Here is a 21,701-nt window from a genome sequence, read left to right as displayed (position 1 = left end):
GCTGGGCACTACCATCATGGACCGGCGTCACACTGGCCCAGTGGATTCCATGTCGGATCTAGCTATCCTTCAGGTACGCACTTTTGGTGGCAATACGTCACTGTCTGGCTATGCTCAACACACTAACCTCCTCCGCTCTATCTTGCTGGTGGCGGTGTTGGTGCGGGGAGCTTCGCGGCAGCGGAAGCCGAGTTGCTAGGTGTTACCACGGCCGCAGTTGGCGTTCCGCGGCATGTCCATACGGGATTGTTGGCATCTGAGGCAGGCCTGGGTTCCCGTGCGGCGAGCGGGAGTGACACGGACTTTCAGATGAGATTGTGTATTTTAAGACCTTTGGGGAATGAAGGGAATTCTGCTCCGTTGGAGTCACCAAACAATTCCATTTCTGCAACTCTGGTTTAGGTACTTCACAAGTGTCTGCAAAGTCTATGCAAAATGTAAAAAGTAAAGTTGTAAATCAAGGTATTTTAAAAAATAAGAAATGGGGATTCTTTCAGACAGTAAATCAATCTAGAACAATTTGGGATCCTAAAGTCAAGCCAAAGGGTCTCTTAGGTGGGCATTTTAATATACGAAGTATTATATCAAAAAGTGATCAAATCCATCATCTTTTACTAGACTCTAACTTAGATTTTCTTTGTTTATCTGAGACATGGCTTCATGAAAATTCTCCGTCTGCTGCATTAGAGGTACCTGGTTTTAAATTGTATAGGAGAGATAGGGTTGGTTCTAAGGGAGGTGGTGTTATGATTTATGTGAAAACTACCATCCAGTGTAATGAAATTGCCTGGGCAAATTGTATGGACTTGGAATGTATTGGTCTGAACCTTATATTATCACCACAAATGTCTTTTGTATTAATTGTAATTTATCGCCCACCATCTTCTAATATTAGTTTTTATGAAAATTTGAAACAATTACTAAAGCAGTGTGATTTTAACAAAGAAGTTATTATAATGGGAGACTTTAACATCAATTGGGAAGATAAAACCGTAAGAAAGAATCTCAAATAGATAACTGATCACATTGATCTGAAGCAAATGATTAATGGGCCTACAAGAATAACTAATTCAACAAGTTCTCAAATTGATTCAATTTTTAGTAACCGAGCAAAGAGGATTTAAAAAACTTTTAATATGTTAACAGGCCTTTCTGATCACAATTTGATTCTAGTGGCCAGAAAATTATCTAGCAAGAGATTCAATTAATTCAGAAGGAAATATGACTCGTATGGCATCCCAAAACGTAAACTAGATGATTTCAGAAAGGCAGTTCATCAGATTGAATGGGAGGATTTATTAATCGGAAAAGATCAGGACGAAGACAGTCAAATATTTTCCCAAAAATTAGAGAGCACTATTAATGATTTCAGCTGTAAACTTAATCCTAAAAATAAAAAATATACTGTCCCATGGATTAATCCAGATATATTAAAATTTATGAAAAAACAGGATCTTGCTTTAAAAACAGCTAACAGATCAAAGTTTAGTCATGATAGACAACATTTCGCTATGTTACGGAACAAGGTGGTGAAGTCGTTGAGAAAAGCAAAGGCTGATTGTTTTTCTGAGGATAATTAATGAGGTGAGAGGTAATTCAAAAACAATCTGGAATAAGTTGAGCTACTTAAAAGGTGACAAAAGAAAAGATAGGTCTTCACTTGAATTGATGGTTAACGGGAAGCTGACTAACAATCCAGCTGATGTAGCCGAAGCATTCAATTATTATTTTGTTGACTCGTTAGTCACAATTACACAATGTTTTTCCCCTAAGTATACAGAAATGTATACAGTTAATACAGGTGAACAAGCCCTTACTCTAAGGGCAGTCTCTGAATTAGACGTCATAAGAACAATTACATCTCTTAAACCATCCAGAGCAAAGGACATATTTGGAATGGATGTGGTAATGCTTAAAGAGCTTAGTGAGTCGTTAGTTAATGCTATCACTAAAATTATCAATCTTTCAATTTCTCAGGGGATGTTCCCATGTGCTTGGAAGTCATCTGTTATTGTGCCTATATTCAAAAGCGGTGTTCCTCACTCTGCTAGTAATTACAGACCTATTAGTATTCTACCTATAGTCTCAAAGGTTGTAGAGAAATTGATGGCACAAATCACTAATTATTTGAATAACAGATCTTTTGTTTTACATCCAATGCAATTTGGCTTCAGAGCAAACTATTCAACTGAGATGGCAAATTGCTATTTCACTGAGAAAGTTAAGTCTCTATTAGATAAAGGAGGGGTTGTCGGGGCTGTGTTTCTTGATTTCAGGAAGGCCTTTGACACCGTAAATCACAGAATTCTGTTGTCTAAATTATTAAGTTTTAATTTCTCTCCACATACGTTGAGATGGATCAAATCATACTTGTCAGGTCGCACACAGTTTGTTAGTATACAGAATTATAAGTCAGCTCCTCTAAGTATATCCACTGGTGTTCCACAAGGATCTATTTTGGGTCCTTTACTTTTTATGTTGTACATCAATGATCTTCCATCTCTCTGTCCTAATACTAACATTCAAATGTATGCAGATGACACTGTTATTTATATACACGGAAGTAGTGTGTCACAAGTTGCAAATGAACTTACAGAATCTCTGGTTCATGTTGTGGCTTGGCTAGAACAATGCTGCTTACAGTTAAACATCTCTAAAACAGTGTGTATGTTTATCACCAAAACTAAGAATTTAAGTATAGTGCCAGATGTATTTGTATCAGGGGAAAGAATACAAGTTGTATCTGAATATAAGTATCTTGGTATTCTGATTGATTCCAAACTTTCATTTAAGGCGCAGGTTAAAAAGGTCTGTAACCGGTTTTAGATTTATTCGTGATTATATGTCGTCTGAAGCCGCTTCGATGTATATGCATTCCATGATAATTTCTCATATTACCTACTGTTTAACTACTTGGTCGCAAGCTAGTATTACTACTCTTGAAACCACTAACGTCTTTGTATAAACAATCACTAAAAACTCTTGATAAGAAATCAGTTCGGTTTCATCACTGCTCAATATTAAAAAAATACACCTTGCTAAGCTGGGATAACTTGATCAAATATGTACATATCTGTTTGCTGTTTAAGACTATACATAGCCTGTCTTCACCACTAAAACAGTTTGTGAACATTAGAACAACTGCTCACCGATCTACAAGGGGTGCGGAAAGAGGGGACTGTATTATCCCTCTCAAAGGAAGTAAATTTAGCCAGTCTGTATTTTCAGTCAAAGCTGCAAGGGAATGGAACTCCGTCCCATCAACAATTAGACAATTACATGCTTTTGGTTCTTTTCAGTCTCATCTTAAAAAATGGTTACTGACAATTCAGCACTGTCAACATTAGTATTGTATTCTTGACAATAGACTTCTTTGTACTAATTGTTCTTGGCTATGTTGCTCTCTTCTGTTGCCATCTTTCTCTCTCTCTTTCCTTTCTCTCATGTTTATTTTGTATTTATTTTTTATTTAATTTTTTTTTCATATGATGTGTATATGTGTGATGCTCTGTCTCTGTTTTAAGGGTGACCGTTTAACATTCTGTCAAGGGTCTACAGATGAAAAATAGCCTTTTGGGCTAATTCTGGCACGTATACATTTATGTTTATTAATGTGCATTGCCCCTGTAAATAAATAAATAAATAAAATAAAAATAAAATAATGGATGAATGGGGAAAATTACACTTTTTAAACTTTTTTTTTGTCTTCTGTGCCTAAATGCTTAATAAGTGTTATTAGAAGAAATGGTGGTTTCACATTGGTAAACACTCGACTGTCCCAACTTTTTTGGAGTGTGTTGCAGTCATCTGATTTGAAATTACTGTACATAAAAAAAAAACTATGAAATTCACAAGGTAAAACATCATATAATATTTAGTTAATATTTAGAAAAATATTTATAATTTTTCATGCTCTCCCAACTTTTTCAGAATTTGGATTTTACATTCACTATACCATGTATTACCTTTTTGGCTCATATAAAGCAAACATTACAGAAAACAAGACAATATACAGAAAATAAAACAGTATACAGAGACATTTAGATAAATAAAGACTGGCAGTTATAAAAGTTTAAATAGTAAATTATTTGTGCTTATGCTAGAAAAACAAATATCATGGCAAATATTGTTCAGTCCTATAAATCACACTCACAATCTATTAGCAATGGAGAGTTTAAATGAAAGATTTTTGCCTTTTAGTATACAAATATAGATACACACACTTAAAATGTACAGATTCAAATATTTTACAGTTCTCCTGAATGTGAACATGCTAGCCATTCAATTTCTGACTTCCTGAGACTACCTGCAACTGACTTGCAAGCATTGCATTATGGTTTATTATTAAGGGCTGGCTTTCTAATATGTCCCGCCTCACTTCCTGTTTCAATAGGAAAAACGTCAACACAGTGCTTATCAAGCAATTTCGTGGGGGCATGAAATGGTATTGAATGTGACATTGCATTACACTGACAGAAATTTCATCTTTTACTTTATGAACACAGTTTTGATAACCAAATATAAATAATTGTACATTTTATTGTGATGTTCTAGCATATTTGTTCGTTGTTTAAATATCCCTTTTCATCTGCATTCAAAGCCATTGCATTGGTGTAGATCATGTCTGAGTTTTCATAGAGCGCCTCTTTCTTGGGCTGCAGGGTGTCCATAATGCACTGGTGCAGAAACACATACTGAGACTGTAAAAGACAGAAACAACAAACATGAGACAGTTGAAGGTGTGTGCCATGGCTAAACATCTACCTCATTACCCATATGTAATTAAAAAAAAATCATGCTAAAAAAATGGACACGCCATCCATTTAACTGAACCAAAGAGTTTTTGATATGAGAACAAGCTGTAAGCAACATCCTATATTCTGAAATGATTGTATGTTATTGTATTTTACTTTGAACTGAGCTGCTGTCAGGTCCTATTGTAGAATTCACAGTAGTGGCAACAACACTAAACAACACTAGACTTGGGAGTTGTTCAAATGATTCAAACTATGAATCGCCTTATAATTTATGCTGAAAAACAATAAAACAAAATTTTCCTAGAATTCCTTGTGACCCATCATATTTCTTGCCATTACATGGCTCTCTTGAATATTCGATTCTGATTGGTCATATTTAATATATGAGACCCGCTGTACATCTAGGCCCTTTATGCTTACTGATTTATAAGTTGGGTCTATACTTCCAGCTCTTCTTTGGCTCCCAAAGCACAGCTTTTTTGTCTTTGTGATATCATGATGTAAAAACTATTATCAAACCAAAGGACAAGATTGTCAATATACTTAAAATAAGAGGGGTTGTTCATTTCCTCCTGACATGAAACCAGAGCCACATCATCAGCATACTTAATAAGGGAAAGATTACCGTCATTACACTCAGTTCACTGATATAAACGGAAAACGACAGAGGAGATAATACACATCCCTGTGGTACAGCAGAATTAAAGACCAGGCAGTCAGACAGAATGTTATTGATACAGACTCGCTGAGGAATTTCAAAAGAACCGAGAAAACATCTTGTTACTTACATATAGGTGTTAGTTTTACCCAGATGATATTGAACTTTATTTAAGAGAGTGAGAGAGGAATCTACAGTGCTCTGATAAGCTTGATAGGCAGATTGCAAGAGATCCATGGATCCACTTATTTGAGATGATAGTTATTTACATAATATGCTCCATACATTTGCTAAGAACTGATGAGAGAGCAATAGGTCGAAAGTCTTTATAAGATTTTTCATGGGACAAAACGTTTTAATTATTGATTTGTTTCTTAAACAAACCTATCAATTTGCTTCAGAAGACATTAATTGATTGACTGCTGTTGTGTGGATTACTTTTATGCTGCCTAAATATGCCATTTGGACCGTCAAACAGCCAGCAGCCTCATGGCTCCCATTCGCTTTCATTGTATGGACATACAGAGCTGAAATTAGGGCTTAACATTAACACCTGTCAACCCGCCAAATGCAGGTAGAAATTGGGTTTGGCGGTAACTCCATCACCCTTACTATCTACTTTAGCAGGTGGCCGCAGACGAAGAAAATTGTATTGTATTCATCTCACGTTCAGCGCCTTATAAGCAGTAAATATGTCACATCTGACGGTGCTTTCACTTAAACTGCTGCAGCGCACATCAGTGTACTCCAGAGACAGAACCATAGCTCAGCGCAGAGCAAAACATGTGATTCAGTCAGGTTATCACGGTAGCCGGCAGAGACCTCAGAACGAATATAATGCATTAATGCTAACTTCTACTGAGAGAAGTCAAACTGCCAGACAGCCCTGATATTTAACAGCACTGATGAGGTAAAGAGACAACAGTGTAAGACAACATTGATTACAAAGTTTTTAAAATACACATCATCATCCAAACTAAAATGTTTTTAATGCAGTAACACTACAGGTATCTTGTATAGGTGCATAATAAATCAATTATGGTGAAAATATGTAAGACTTAATTTGTTAATATTATTTTGTTATCAATTTCTCACCTTTATCTTGATCCATGTCTATAGCACATTTTTCTTCCATGAATGGATAAAAGATGAATTTCCATTTATGGAAAAAGGTGCAATGAAAGTTAATAGTGACTGAGTTTAATCAATCTAACATTTCTTTTTGTACTCAATGGAATTAAAACTGTGAAATTTATAGTTAAATGTTTAGGCTATAAGTCTTTTCATAAACTATATATATATATATATATATATATATATATATATATATATATATATATATATATATATATATATATATATATATATATATATATATTCTACATTAGCCTAACTACAGTAATAATGTGGTTTGATTGTTGCTTTATTACAAATGCCATGGTTAAAAATGGTAAACCCAATTGTAAACTTTTATGAAGATAAGTACAGTTTGGAATGGTTAAAAGGGTTACCATCTGGGCTTCCATGGACAATGGACAGTTTGAACTTTTTATCAAAAGGACTTTATCAAGCCAAGTCAAGACATTTTTATTTGTATAGCGCTTTTCACAACACACACAATTTCAAAGCAGCTTTAATGACTAAAGTCTTATGAATTACATTCTTAATTAACTGTGGAAGTGCAGATGCAAAACAGATACATTGTCTATTGTTATTTGGCTGATGAAGGCTGCTGTTAATTTATTATCTATTCATTCAATGTTAATCCATCCTTTGACCAAGGTGATGCAGGCAGAGGTCAGTAAGGTGCACTGCATTTTGACAGTAAGCTTGTGGCATATTCATTTCCGGTGAATTAACATTAAGAAATCTCTATGGAACAAATGGATGGGAAAAATACTTCCAGAACCACGAAGGCTGAAAAAGTGGGCGGGACAAACAGATAGTCCAGCCCTGCCCAGAGTCATTGGTTAAGCCATAGGTGGCTAAGTCAGGCTGGTCAGGACGCTCAAACAGAGTAATGTTTTGAAAGCATCACAGAATCTAAAATCATTTTCGGCAGAATCCATTTATGAATGGCATACTTATAGTTTTCTCTGCATATTAAGCTGGGATAAGAGCAAGAATTTCAACATTGAAGAAATGACACACTGCAATTGATTGAGCTCCAATTAATTTTCTTTTGTCATACAAAATTAACTGAATTTGATTTAGAGTAGATCTCTGCAGTATTGGCCAGACATCCATGATTCTATTCCTAGACCCTTCATTTGTATTTGTCCATTGTCAAATCTTTGACTTTGTTTTATTTATTTTTGTATTTTTTTTAGGCTTAACTGGGTTATTAAGACCTTTTCGTAGCACAGCAGAAGCATTTCTGTATAACAGTGATATTTTTTCAGCAATATAAAAGCATGTTCTATAATATTGTTGTCTTACAGTATATTCCTGATTGCCTTTATCAGCATGCATTGAAAACAGAGCTTTACCTCAGTTTGCACCATGAATGGTCGGCTGAGTCTCATGCGACTGACAAATGCTGCAATGCCCACGGCCTTATCTGTCTGCAGCTGTTGTAGCAGGACATCTAGAGCGATCAGTGTTCCAGTACGGCCCACTCCAGCACTACAGTTATCAACAACATTTACAGTTAATGATGATCATGGTGGCAATATAGAAGGGAAACATTGTATTTGTTCTTAAATATTTGGCATTTGTATTAATGTTCATTCTTCAGGTGGCTGTGCTGTGGATTGATTTCGTACAATTAAATAGTGTTACATCTTAGCCATCATTTATGGGTGGGATATGTCCCTACCAACTTTTTCCTTTGCCAATTTTGTTCCCATAGAATGCTAAGCAAATGTTTGTCGTTAGCACATTCATGCCTTTACAATAGACTCTTTTCACACTTCGGCATTCGCGAAGCCAAAGTCATCATAGTTGGGTAAACGACACTATGGCCGCTACCGAGGTGTATGTGTTTTCACAGTGCTTAAATGTTTTGCCTGATTTACATTTTGTACATATTATGTTGATAATCATAATACAGGATGTGAAGGAATGGAGAGACCCATGTTGTGCTCCATCCGACTTCTAAACCTGTCAAACACTCCCTCTCGTGTCTGTCGTGATGTGAAATCATTCCAGTGAAGTTACAGCTCAGATTTCAAAGCATTACACAATTCCACATGTGAGTCCTCTTCTTGAAACCACAAGCTTGTACAAAGTTCAGCATCTTAAGGGAAATTCATTGAAAAACAAATTCAAACGTTTTCTTATAGAATTTGTGTAAACAGGAACACTGTAGTCGCACTGGTTAATACTGTTCTTCACGATCTACGACATAGTTTACCCAACTAAGACAACTTCCACTTCATGAACGTGGAAGAGTGAATAGGGTCCATTGGTGGTGCTAATCGACCAACAATTTTACCCCGGTACAGTACGTGGCTCAACGCACCATTGAGCAGGTCCACCCTCCACCCATTAACACTGGGTGAGAAGAAGAAATAACCATTTGAAAAGTTTGCAAAACAAATGAATGCAAATGAGCTACACATCCTCACTTCTTGAGTTACTTCAGTGTTTAATATTGTTCGTCAAAAAAGCAAAGTTGAGATTTCTGATATTAAAGACACTTTAGATTAAAGGCTTGATAAAACATGTTAATTCATATGTATACTAGTGTGTAAACAAAAATACAATATATAAACGTCTTTTTCAACATTTGATCATATCAGTGTTACAGAGGACATTTGTCATGTGTCTCAGGAGTTTGAGTGTCTTTGAACAGATCAATGGGGTATTTTTTCAAATGAGGTCATTATGGTGGTCACCTGCAGTGTACAACAGTTGGTCCAGCAGAGGAAGCGCTCTCGATGCGATAACGAACGAGTTCTCTGAATTGGATCAGCTCCTCTGTGCTAAATGGAACACCATGATCTGGCCACGCCGTGAAGTGAAAGTGTCTCACCGTTCGCATCTCAGAGGTGTTTTTCTATAATGCACAAAAATATTATTGACAGAGGTAGATTGTTGCATGCTAACCTTACCGACAGAAATGCTGCTTTGAAAGACATATCAAGAATTAAAATGTTGTTACGTCTTATTGTAACGATGGAAAAAATATTTCAGCTCACATTTTTTACAGTAAATTCTCGCAGAGTCCAACTTCGAGCTTTTTCTTCAGATGTGACTGTGACCAGCAGGTTTCCATAGAGACACGGTGTGTAGTCCAGGGGCCAGTACTGCTCACACTTGGTCTGGAGAAAGAATAAGAAACTTAAATTAATAATCACTTAAAATCACATTGCACTAGCAAAACAATGCACAGAGAAATTGTAAAATATATTCAGTGCTTACTTTAAAATATTTATACATGGTGTATTTGATCAAACTTTCAGAAAAAGCATTAAGCTTTAGCTTTCTGAAAATTACAATACTTACCTGCTCATCACATCTAAATCATGTGATATATTTCATGTTTTCTAAATTTATATGGAAGTTTTGTGTGGATAACTGAAATTGCACATGTTGTCAGCCACTGACTGTCTTTTGTGAGAAACAAAGTTTTATTCCTATGGTCGCTTGACACTCTGAAAACTGAATCCTTCGGGTATTCACATTTAAATCTCAAAACATTTTGTATCTCTTTCGAGACATTTTACACTGGATGGTTATTTTTAATAAATACGGATAATTCCAAGGATTCATCGCAATACTAATTGGGCGATACCACCTCGTACAACTGAGGGGGGTGAACAGAGTCACAGTCACAACTGCAAGGTATCTCATACTAAATTATTATCATCATTGATAAAAAATATATAAACAAGGACAGATACATGATTGTAACATCTGAGCAGCCTCCCGTCCACCAGAGGGAGCCCTCACCTGAATACTGAACTCTGTCACTTCCTGTTTCCTGCCTGTTTATTGGAATTACGTTCTTGGATTTCCCCTTTGGTACTGTTTGCCTGTTTGGATTGATCACCTGTTGCCAACCTCTGCCTGTATTACTTACTATGCTTGTGATTTCTGATTTGGATGTGTTCATTAAACTCTTCTGCAAAATGGATTCTAACCCGACCTCCAGTCTGAGTTTATTACAATGATAGGGAAGACAATGCCTTCTACATTTGTGCAGTATACAACTTAGTATATAGCACTGGGTGCTGTATCCAACATTACAATTCCATTGACCTATCACTGAATTAAATATGCAAAGTGATGAAGTCATATGACAACAATGTAAAATTTTGTGTGAAACATTTATGCTTACTGTTTCATATACTATTTAAACAATAGGCAGTATACATTGTATACTACATAGTATCCATTCTGAATGTTGCCTTACTCACCCTTCCACTCTCATTGCAGTTGGTTACCATAACGATGACCTTTGATCTTTTCTCCCAAATCATTCTCCAGAAGTCATTGATGGTGGTGGGGAGGGGGCCTTGAGTAGCGATGTACTGCCTGTTAGCACTGCCAAAACCCTCACACACACACACACACACACACACACACACACACCTATATGTAACAAATATGTAGGGAAGAAATTGATTTAATACACTGGGAATTGATTAGATGGTAAAAAGTGGTTGGTGGGGATGGAAAAATAAGAGGGATTTGAGCCATCAGGTGAGCAAGCTAGGGAGGTTTTGAGAAGTGTATTTTTTGCGTTATCTGAAGCAAATTTTGATTGCAGAGACAAACTTTAAAACTTCAAATGAAAAGAAATTACATTTGTATAGTTAATAATCATGCACAATAAGATCAGGAATGTGTATTTGTAAAGTAAATAGAGTGACTTTGATTTTATATTGCCTTTAATGTGCACTGCTGTACTGTAGCTAGTCTGAGAGTGTGAGGTCGTGTTGAGAGTAGTATGGAGTATGTACTATAAGTATACAGTGTGATACTCACAGGCATGTAGTTGGCATTAATATAATCAGAATCTCCCTCATCATGTATATTGAGATGCACTCTAGAGCAGTCATCTAAAGAGAGAGAATGGGACAGGATGACTTTTATCAGTATCAAAATAATTGTGTCGTGATAATTGGGTAAGTACTAGTTCTATGAAACACTCACAGGATAGAACATTGGTGAATCGGTTTTTGGATAGGTTTTCAGGCAGGAGAGCAACACATTGAGACTGTTCAACACCCACTGCACTCAAGTCCTGTCAAAAACATATTAAAGAAAGATAGACTAAAACAATCCCAATGTTCAGAATTAATCTGTTGATCAGTAGAGAGGAATATTTTACACATACAAATGTGATATTATGCAACAAAAGTTCCACACAGAATACAAACAGGGATAAAGTAACTGGAGGTAAATCGATATATCGGTTTTACCAATTAATCTGTGCCGACAGTTGCTTTTTGGAACTAACGGTTATTGGAAAAAATCCATTCCTTTTTTTCCCCTCATAAATAAACCTCATCAGGTGAAATTATATGCATACATATACAAAACGTTTCATCTGGTGAATATACAGGCTATAAAAAGTTTAATTTGTTAAATAATGACATATTGAATATTATAACATAGCCAGGACACTGTCATTTTTAAATAAATGTCCCTGGTGTATTTCAGGCTTGTTTATATTTAAAAGTCCCACGTTATGCACCAAATATTTCTTGTTAAACTGCTTTTGGGATTTTATTATTTTTTACATTTCCACCACCTTAGTTAACAGTATCGGCAAAATACACTTTCGGTCAAAATAACTTCTATTTGCTAGTACTTACACTCATACTGTATATTTTACCTCATATTCCTCACTGAAACCTCTGTTCGCATCACGACTCATGTTTTGAAAGTGTTCAGGGAATTTCTCCAGGGGAATTTGTCTGAAAAATATTTCACAATTATTAGTTATTATATCAACAAGGTCATAAAACATTATAGACAAGTGTCCCCAAAAGGTATCTGGACACTTAAACCACACTTTATAATGCCTGAATGTCATTACACTATAAAGATATAGAACGAAGTACATCACATGGCCCTTATTAAGCAAAAAAATAAAAAAAAATGTCACAAAAAGAAGTATAGATGGGTTTGTTATGTGTTGTCTAATTTCATGACATTCACAAATGTTTTATGTGACTTAAGTGCACAACTACTTTTGAGTCCACTGTATTATTTAATATTATCATTATAATGAAGTCACACATACTTGTACTTGTCATTAGCTACTTTTTCTGACTCCACGGGTGGTTTGGTCCCTCTAAAGGCAACAAAAAATAAAATGGGTCATTACTCATTTTTTAAGCATTAATTTGTACAACTATTGTAACATTTTATCAGAAACTAAACCTTAAACCCATAATCTTTCAAACACAGGCAAAAAAATCTAAAATAAAATCATACCTAGTAAGCTTTGGTCTGCGGAACCATATAAAGACCGCAACACAAATAATGATGAGCATCAGCAAAAACACAAGCACACCTGCAATAACTCCTGTGAAAAACACACAAAAACAAACACTGAACATGACAATACACAGTTAAAATGTGTGACAACTTAATATAATTTGGCTCAGACATAGGCCTATCAAAGACGTAAACGAATATTCCAGGTTAAATACAAATTAACTAGCGGAATAGTATCATCATTCTGAAAAAATTACACATCACTTTCAAATTGTACATAAGCCAAAATATTTCTTCAGATTTAAAACACTATATGGAAACAGTAAACATACATGGCTATTTCATTGTGTTTCATTGATATGAAACTTTTATTTTAGTACAACTTTGATCTGTATCTGTGATATAAAATAAATGTGTGACACTACAGCCCCTTTCACACATGCAACCTGGTAAATTGCAGTAACACTTTTGGATAGCCTCTACTGGGAAATGTACCTCATCTGCTATTTACACATGCAATGGTCTTTTTCTGTTTTGCGACCATTCTTACATCATTACAAAATGCCATTAAACTCTGAGATGTAGTTATTTATTTGATCAGTCAACAAATTTCTTCATCCGCTCAGATGAAGAGAAGCACATTTAGGCTGGATTACACGACAGCACTTCTAAAATCTGAACAGAATCTAAAAATTCTAACCGACTGGGTAAATGGCAACAGACAAAAACTGGGCATCACACACAAAACGACTGTGGATCATTCCGGCTGTGCAGTCGATCTGATCACAAACTCACGTGGAAACACACAGCCTAGGATATGCATGACAGATGTAAACAAACATGCCGTTGAGGTTGCTGCTTCTCTGTTCCGAGTCTCAAAAGTAATAGGCTGAGCACATATTGGAGTTGCCATTAAATGTTTTTTTCCATTTTGAGTGCTCGCTTGCCATCTCCATTTCTTTGTGGTCCAGTGTTCAGTCACACAAGGATTATTCCTGATTATTGTAGCCCAAGATGACTGAATTTGCTGCATTTCCACCTCAACTATAGCAATGCAATTTGTGTATTTTTGTAGTGAAAACTCACAAAACACCATTTTATACCTGTGGAATTTGTGTCAATGACAGTGTAAATGCAATTACATGTAAACATTTTAGAGCACAATAAATGATTATGCAATAAGCAAGCATCCATCCAACCATCTTCTATAACCGCTTGTCCTATACAGGGTCGCGAGTAGTGCTGGAGCCAATCCCAGCTGTCTCGGATCGAAGGCAGCGAATCACCCTGGACAGGTGGCCAGTCCATCAGTCCAGGGCTAAGACACACAAACATACACATTCACACTCTCACATCTGGGCAATTTAGAATGTCCAATTCACTCGACCTGTATGTTTTTGGACTGTGGGGGAAACCAGAGCACCCAGAGGAAACCATCATGAACACGGGGAGAACATGCAAACTCCACACAGAAAGGCCCTGGGAGTGCTGGGACTCGAACCAGGGACCTTCTTGATGTGAGGCAGCAATGCTACCCACTAAGGCTGTCAATTAAAAAATTTAATATCCATTGAATTTAAGAAAATAAAATGCACATTTGAATGCTAAAACTGTGCATTTCAATTTTGGATGTGTGCCAAGAACTGACTATGACTTCAGATTGATCGCATTCTTGCTCTAAAAAGGCTAGACACAGTGCAACAAATAAAATTGTTCAGAAAGCAGGTGTCTCAAGATGCTTTTTAAAGTTCTTTTTAATTAGACACGGCATCTAAAAACAAGACTCCTGCACAAGATGTTAAATAAAAACAAATTAAGCAAAACCAAGACGTTCGTCTAGCGCACGTTTACAAAGAAAAAAATGCTTGGTTGCAAAAGCGACAAGTTTGCTGTGAACAGCTCCTTACAGTAGGTGGAGGTACTTGGCCATTGCGTCTTGCTCTCTTATTAGCGTCTCTCAGAATAAGCAATGATGCTCCAAAGTCCGGTTCTGATGCTCGCGTACCAATTATAGGCACTTTTGACAGTGGACAGGTGTCATCTTGGGCACTCTGACCGGTTTGCAGCTATGCAGCCCCATACACAGCAGGGTGCGATGCACTGTGTGTTGTGACATTCCTCCCATAACCATCATTATTTTCTGTGACTTGTGCCACAGTAGACCTTCTGTCGGTTCGGACCAAATGGGATAGCCTTTGTAACCTTTGTGTATCGATGAGCCTTGCTTGCCCAAAACAAGACTTACCATTTCAGAGCTGTTCTGACCCAGTCGTCTGGCCATAACAATTTGGCCCTTGTCAAATTAATTCAGGTCTTTTCTAATGCCCATTTCTCCTGCATTCAACACATTGACTACAAAAACTGATTGTTTGAGTACCATCTAATCTACCCAGACCTTGACATGCGGTCTTGTTAGGAGATGATCGAAGTTATTCGCTTCACTTGTGAGTTCTCAAAACGATTTGGCTCATCAGTGTATTTCATATAAGTGTCTCATTCGCCGCTGAATTATTTCAGTCATTTAAAATTTCAAGCTACCACAAATAATGTGAAGATTGGTTGAATTTGCAAGAATTCTAGCGAGTGTTGTGGCCGTGTGCTGTCAATTTCCATTGGCTGCTTACCGTATGACTTAAGATTTGAGTCATAGAGAATCATAAACTAAAAGGTTTCCTTTTTAGTCAGCTCTTAAATATATATATATATATATATATATATATATATATATATATATATATATATATATATATATGAAAAATTATATCCTATGAATAAATGGAATACTTTCACTATCTGTCTAATTTTAAAAATTTTTGGACATTTTGGAAGTTGTTCACACATGACCTCAAAACTGAAAATTTCTGTTTATTTTCTAGGAAATGCTGTATGTGTGGCAGTGACTTATGATTCAGGTGGTTAGACAAGTACACGTACAAACAGACTCATTTTCTGGTTATTTTACCCGTTGGGTCAGTTTGACATCTGACTGTAACTGGATCACTCCTTGAGTCTCCAGAGAGTGATGTTGCATTCACTGTGTACAATTGGGCAACTTGCAGACCCATAACATCCTGTCTACTTTTTGATTGGTTGAAAATGTTTCCATCAACTTCCACTTGCACCACTTCCACAACTCCAAACGGAGGATCCCAAAATACAGCCAGACCATAACCTCCAGAGAAATATCCACAGTGAAGATGAGATACGCTATTTGGAACTAGACAGATAAAGAAGGATAGAAAAAATTTATATATAATTTCATTTTATCCAATCAGCATCACAGTAGCACAGTCTAACCAAGAGCATGTAAACTCACCTATAGTCAGATTATGTATACACTGTAAAAGTTTCACTGAGTCCAAGTCATACCACAGCAAAACAGAGTACCTTGCTCCAGGATAAAGATCTTCAAAGTTCACTTTGTTGTTCTTTACAGTGCCATTTTGTTCACTCTCTGTGCTGTTTGTAGCTGTTACAGTTGTGCAACCTTCCACTTGAGCAGTTATCGATGAGTTGGTGACTTTCCAGTTAATGGACGTACAGTCAATGGCTTCAGAAAATACAACAAAACATATATGTTCATTTCAAACAAATTTGGAGTCTTGATCTTGTGGTTTTGGTCTCAAGAAATGAGGCCATGATCTGGGTCTGGGTTTCTTTACTTAATATTTTTATCTGGTCTCAAGACGTAAAGTCTTGGTCTGGATCTGGGTCTCAGACATTTCCAACATGCCAGGTCTGGTATGTGTATGGGTCTTAGGAGGACTTAGAGCTCTGAGTCTCGGTATTCTGTTATTGTTTTGGGACTTAGGAGGTCTGGTATTGTTCTGGGTCTTAGGTGGTGTGGTTTTGGTTTGGGTCTAAGGTGGTCTGGTTCTAAGGAGGTTGGTTATTGGTCTGGGTCTCATTCTAAGAAGTCTGTTATTGGTTTGGGTCTTTGGGGCTCTAGACTTGATTTCAAAATAGGCATTTCATTATATTGTGGATTTCTGATTTTCCCAGATGTTTACAAAGCTTTTTAAATTTTGTTGCTAATAGTCTTCCAACTTGGACATATATAGTATTTGGGGTGTAAAAACTTCTAAGTATGTCAGATGGACAAGCAGCCATGAAAGTAATAATAATACTAAAACTAAAAATATATTTTCTAAACAGTAAAATTAGAGTACTAAACTTACTGGTGACACTCTTAAAGTTGTATCCTGAGCTTTTTACATTATTCACCACTGTGAAGAGAGTAAAGCTGTATACAGTTCCTGGGTTGAGAGATGAGAATTCATGTCTAATCACATCACCCTGCTCTGATCCAATAAAATGTATCAGCTCTCCATCAGATTGATTCAAGGTGTAGTTATAGATGTTGTTTGAGTTCAGTTTATTCCATTCAATAATCAACTGTTTCTGTGATCTATCCGTCACTCTCACTTGAGTTACTTCAGATAGAGCTGAGAGAGAGAGAGAGAGAGAGAGAGAGAGAGAGAGAGAGAGTTAACTCATTTTGCACAATAATTAGTAGTAATTAATACCACATGCAGTGCATTAATCACAACAATGATATGTGCTAAATTACAGGGCTTTACACTATTCAGAATTTATGAAAATTAAGAATTTATATTCCATTTCATCTCAATTGGATATGAGGTAGCAAACAGGACATACAATTTTAATACAAATGTTTTGTTTTATCCCCTTTTTTCCCAATTTGGAATGCCCAATTCCCACTACTTAGTAGGTCCTCGTGGTGGCGTGGTTATTCGCCTCAATCTGGGTGACGGAGGACCCCCCTGGGGTGGGGGGGGGGATGAGATAGGAGGGAGGGGTTGAAGGGATGAGTTTGAAGGGGAGGGTTGGGTGGGGTCGAGAAACTGAGACAAACGGAGCTGAGGAAGTAGAAATCTGGGCAAATGGGCATGACTTTGAAAGCGTTGGTGATGTCTGCTTTAGAGAGCCATGCTCCGTGGCCTGCCTTGCGGATGAGAATGACGGTGTGATCGATGGTTGCGTATTGCATAGAGAAGTTGGGGGCTATTGATGCTAGGAACGTTAATGCTGTGGGGGGAAGAGAGGTCAATGATTAATCTCTTTTTTCCAGAGAATTTCCTAGTGGCAATGCCAATGGGGCTAAAGCAGAATGGAGAAAATGGAGGCTCTTTTAATGGGCCTATCATGTGGGGTTAGGATAGGTGAGGGAGGGGACAATGGGTGGATTAGTTGGAAAGAAAGAAGAAATAGGAGGAGGTTGAAAAGATCCATTGAGAGGTAGATTTCCTGGGTATACTGCAAAGGAAACTTGATTTGGTTTGGTTGATGGAGAGGAACTAGGAATGACAGGAGCCATGCTGCTATTAACGGCTGAAGGAAGGGTAGAGGAATGGATGGTGGGATGAAAGGATGTAAGTGCGTGAGGATTTGAAGCTGTTCGTGAGCATAGGGATGAAAAGAAGGATGTAATGATCTGGGATAGATCCGAGGTTGAAGGAGCATATATTGCTGGAATATGCGCTTGGACTCCACTAGGTGGCACGGATGCTGCTGACAGAGGCCATTGTGGAAGATGCGTGGTGACGTCACGAGTGACGGTGGGAGGATCGCGTGAGAATGCCGGATGTGTTGAGGGCTCTGAGGGTTGATCTGAAGCTTGGGATCCATGGTAAGTGAGTCCGTCGAGAAACTGAGACAAACGGAGCTGAGGAAGTTGGTTCAGTATAAGTGCGTTGACGGGAAGTAGCTGATTGGTTGAGGCGTGGTCCGCTCCCAAACTTTAGTTAACTTGTTAACTTCATGAATTAAAATGGATTTAAAATGAAAGAAATCCAACTGCTGTAAGTGTAGTTTTTAATAATCCATAGATTGTGATTATTTTATTTAACTACGGTTATTTTAGATAACAGCAATTTTTATTCACTTTAAATTCAATCACATTTTACGGTCCAAAAAGGAGAATGAACAGCGCGTTTGAGTGTCTCATTCAATTGAAATCACAGAGCCGCATGGATTTGAAGCGCTGTGATGCAAATGCTATCTGCGGAAGTTTGCACTAAACTCCAGCAAATATTTCAATGAGAATTTTTGTGAACGCAAAGCGCTCCAGTTACACTTTAATTTAATGATCGTGTAATGGAAAAAGTTATTTGTTGCTGTGGGTTCATTCACAGTGTTAAAGACACGCAGTTACACAGATGAGACCTGTACCATTAGCGATAACGAGACATACAGACTCAAGAGCAAATGAACAGTTGAAAGGATTTATTTACAATAAATATGAATAATCACTATGGATATCAAGGATAAATTAGAGGAATCCTCTATTGAAGCTTAGCTGACATGCAGCAAATTGGAAAGCATCCACACTCCCGACACGTGGTCAGAGATGAAGTATTCTCCTTGGAAGATCCGCTGACACGCAACAGACTGGAAGGCAACCACACACCTGACACACGGGCAGATGCGGGCAACCAAAAGATAAACGAGACAGGACCAACTAAGCAAAGAGAGTGAGGTTAGTTACTTTACACCAAACAATCCTGAAACATTCAGTCAACACTGAACTACACTTAACTACATTCAAAAGTCCAGCAAAGGACAAGACACATGAGGTTTAAAATAGGCAGAAACAAACAAGGAACAGGTGTCGCTTGCCAGCTGAAAGTTGGGGGAAATGTTTAGGGTTCCCATGGAAACACTGATTCTGCATGCCAGTGGCACCTGAAACACATGACAGAACAAAACTTCACGTTTGGAACAGAACATGGAGCTGTGGGTATGGGGAGTGGTTGTGTGTTTGCGGGAGAGAGGGAGTAGTGTGGCTAGTCAGGCTGGTTGTCAGATCTGTGCAATCAAACAAAGACTGGACACGAAGAACATGGGGCGATGATGCCATGGTCCCATCAGACAAAAACCCAACATGACAAGGTGACAGGACCATGACAACCTGAGTGATGTAAGGTGATGTAATGTATTGAAGAAGAGGTAGGATTTGTTAAAGAATATAAATGAAACATGGAATTAAGTAGGAATGGATGCACTGAATATTGCACATGGTTGTATTGACCAAAGAAAAGTATTTGGGGCAGTTTTAACTGTTCATGAGGTGGATGGTCAGAGGCAAAAAACTGTTTCTGTGCCTGGCTGTTCTGGTGCTTTGTGCTCTGTAGTGCCAGCAAGAGGGTAACAGTTCAAAGAGGAAATGTGCTGGGTGAATGGAGTCAAGAGTGATTTTACCAGCCCATCACTCTGGATGTGTACAGTTCTATCAGGGTGGGCAGGAGAGCACCAATAATCTTCTCAGCAGTCCAAACTATCCTTTAAAGTCTTCTGATGTCTGACTTGGTAGCTGAACCAAAACAGACAGTCATAGAAGTGCAAAGGACAGACACAATGACTGCTGAGTAGAACTGTATCAGCAGTGCCTGTGGCAGGTTGAACTTCCTCAACTGGCGAAGGAAGCATAACCTCTGCTTGGCCTTTTTCAAAACTGAGTCTATGTGGGTGTCCTACTTCAGGTCCTGTGAGATGGTAGTGCCCAGGAACCTGAATGACTCCACTTCTGCCACATTGCTGTTCAGAATGATGAGCGGGGGTAATGTCAGGGTGTTTCTCTTAAGTCCACTGTCATCTCCACTGTTTTAACCATGTTCAAATCCAGGTTATTTTGACTGCACCAGACGGCCAGCTGTTCAACATCCATTCTGTATGCAGATTCATTGTCATCTTGGATGAGGCCGATGACTGTCTGATGACTTCAGGAGCTTGACAGAGGGGTTCATGGCAGTGCAGTCATTTTTGTACAGGGAGAAAAGTAGTGGGCACACATCCCTGGGGGGAACCAGTACTGATTGTATTTGTGCTGGAGGTGAATTTCCCCATTCTCACCAGCTGCTGTCTCTGGAGGGGCATCTAATGTGCTGTCTCTATTTGGGCAGTTCACGTGTGAGATTTGCCTTGTTAAAATCTCCAAGCATTATAAGTGAGTCCGGATGTTGTTGCTCCATATCTGTGCTCTGATCAGCCAGCTGTTGCAGGGCTGCGTTCATGCATGCTTGTGGAGGAATATAGACAAGGAAAACTCCTGCAGCAAGTATAAAGACTTAGTTTATGAAGAGTGCCTCTAAATTAGTGCAGCACATCTTCTTCAATGTTGTTACATCTGTACACAAAAATTGGTTGATGTAAAAACACGCTGCATCGCCTCTCGTTTTCCCCGGTATCTCTGTGGTGTGATCTGCTATGAACACCTGGAAGCCCAGCAGATGTAATGCGCTGTCTGGAATGGCTTCACTCAGCCAGGTTTCCATGAAGCAAAATGCAGCAGAATTTACAAGGTAGTTGCCAAACTTGTGATGGACTAATGAAATTTGGAATTTTGTTCAACCCTGCTGTGGTCAAAATATAATATAATATAACTTAAGAATAACAATGTAGGAATTAGAAACACTTACTCGTGGAGTTTTTAAAGTTGTATCCATTACTTGTCATGTTCTCAAACAGTGTGTAGAGATTGAAGCTGTAATTTGTTGCAGGAATTAAACTTGATATATTAAGTATAATCACAGAATTCCCATATGGTCTGATAGTTATGTTTTTGTTCCTTGATTCATTTATAAATTGCAGTATATAGGTGTATGTGTTGTTGTCCCTGTTTGTCACGATGTCCCATTGTAAGGTCATATCGGTGTCATTGCGGTGCACCACAGACACTCTGTTGACATTAGAAGGAACTGAAACAAATTAAAATATAGTGAGATTATAACTGTTAAACCAAATAAATCTGCAACACCAGATATTTAGAAGAAATGCTTCCCCAACGTAAGAATGCTTGGCAATACATTGAATGTCAGGCATGGTAAATGTCTGAAGTTTCTCATTTTAGGTCACTGTATGGCCAGATTTTT

The 21,701-nt window shown here is 37.7% G+C and overlaps 1 protein-coding gene across 3 annotated transcripts in view; it reads right to left on the bottom strand.

Annotated features, from left to right (window-relative positions):
- Positions 1 to 3,800: 3,800 nt before the first annotated feature.
- Positions 3,801 to 21,701, bottom strand: part of LOC127634280 (receptor-type tyrosine-protein phosphatase H-like) — a 35,184-nt gene continuing 17,283 nt past the window's right edge. The window contains exons 4-17 of one of the 3 annotated variants that reach the window (XM_052113761.1): positions 21,249 to 21,527; positions 16,989 to 17,255; positions 16,127 to 16,360; positions 15,773 to 16,027; positions 12,808 to 12,898; positions 12,614 to 12,664; positions 12,203 to 12,284; positions 11,518 to 11,608; positions 11,350 to 11,423; positions 10,779 to 10,916; positions 9,558 to 9,680; positions 9,255 to 9,415; positions 7,905 to 8,040; positions 3,801 to 4,700 (exon numbers count right to left, since the gene is read on the bottom strand). In XM_052113761.1, coding sequence (XP_051969721.1) covers positions 4,551 to 4,700; positions 7,905 to 8,040; positions 9,255 to 9,415; positions 9,558 to 9,680; positions 10,779 to 10,916; positions 11,350 to 11,423; positions 11,518 to 11,608; positions 12,203 to 12,284; positions 12,614 to 12,664; positions 12,808 to 12,898; positions 15,773 to 16,027; positions 16,127 to 16,360; positions 16,989 to 17,255; positions 21,249 to 21,527 — 2,132 coding nt within the window. In that variant the 3' untranslated portion in view covers positions 3,801 to 4,550. The remainder of the gene's footprint in view (positions 4,701 to 7,904; positions 8,041 to 9,254; positions 9,416 to 9,557; positions 9,681 to 10,778; positions 10,917 to 11,349; positions 11,424 to 11,517; positions 11,609 to 12,202; positions 12,285 to 12,613; positions 12,665 to 12,807; positions 12,899 to 15,772; positions 16,028 to 16,126; positions 16,361 to 16,988; positions 17,256 to 21,248; positions 21,528 to 21,701) is intronic. The other 2 variants (XM_052113762.1, XM_052113763.1) reach the window with 2 other exon arrangements.

Source organism: Xyrauchen texanus, chromosome 41 (genome assembly GCF_025860055.1).
Source record: "Xyrauchen texanus isolate HMW12.3.18 chromosome 41, RBS_HiC_50CHRs, whole genome shotgun sequence".
Taxonomy (NCBI): Eukaryota; Metazoa; Chordata; class Actinopteri; order Cypriniformes; family Catostomidae; genus Xyrauchen; species Xyrauchen texanus.
This window is presented reverse-complemented; position numbering and strand designations above follow the sequence as displayed.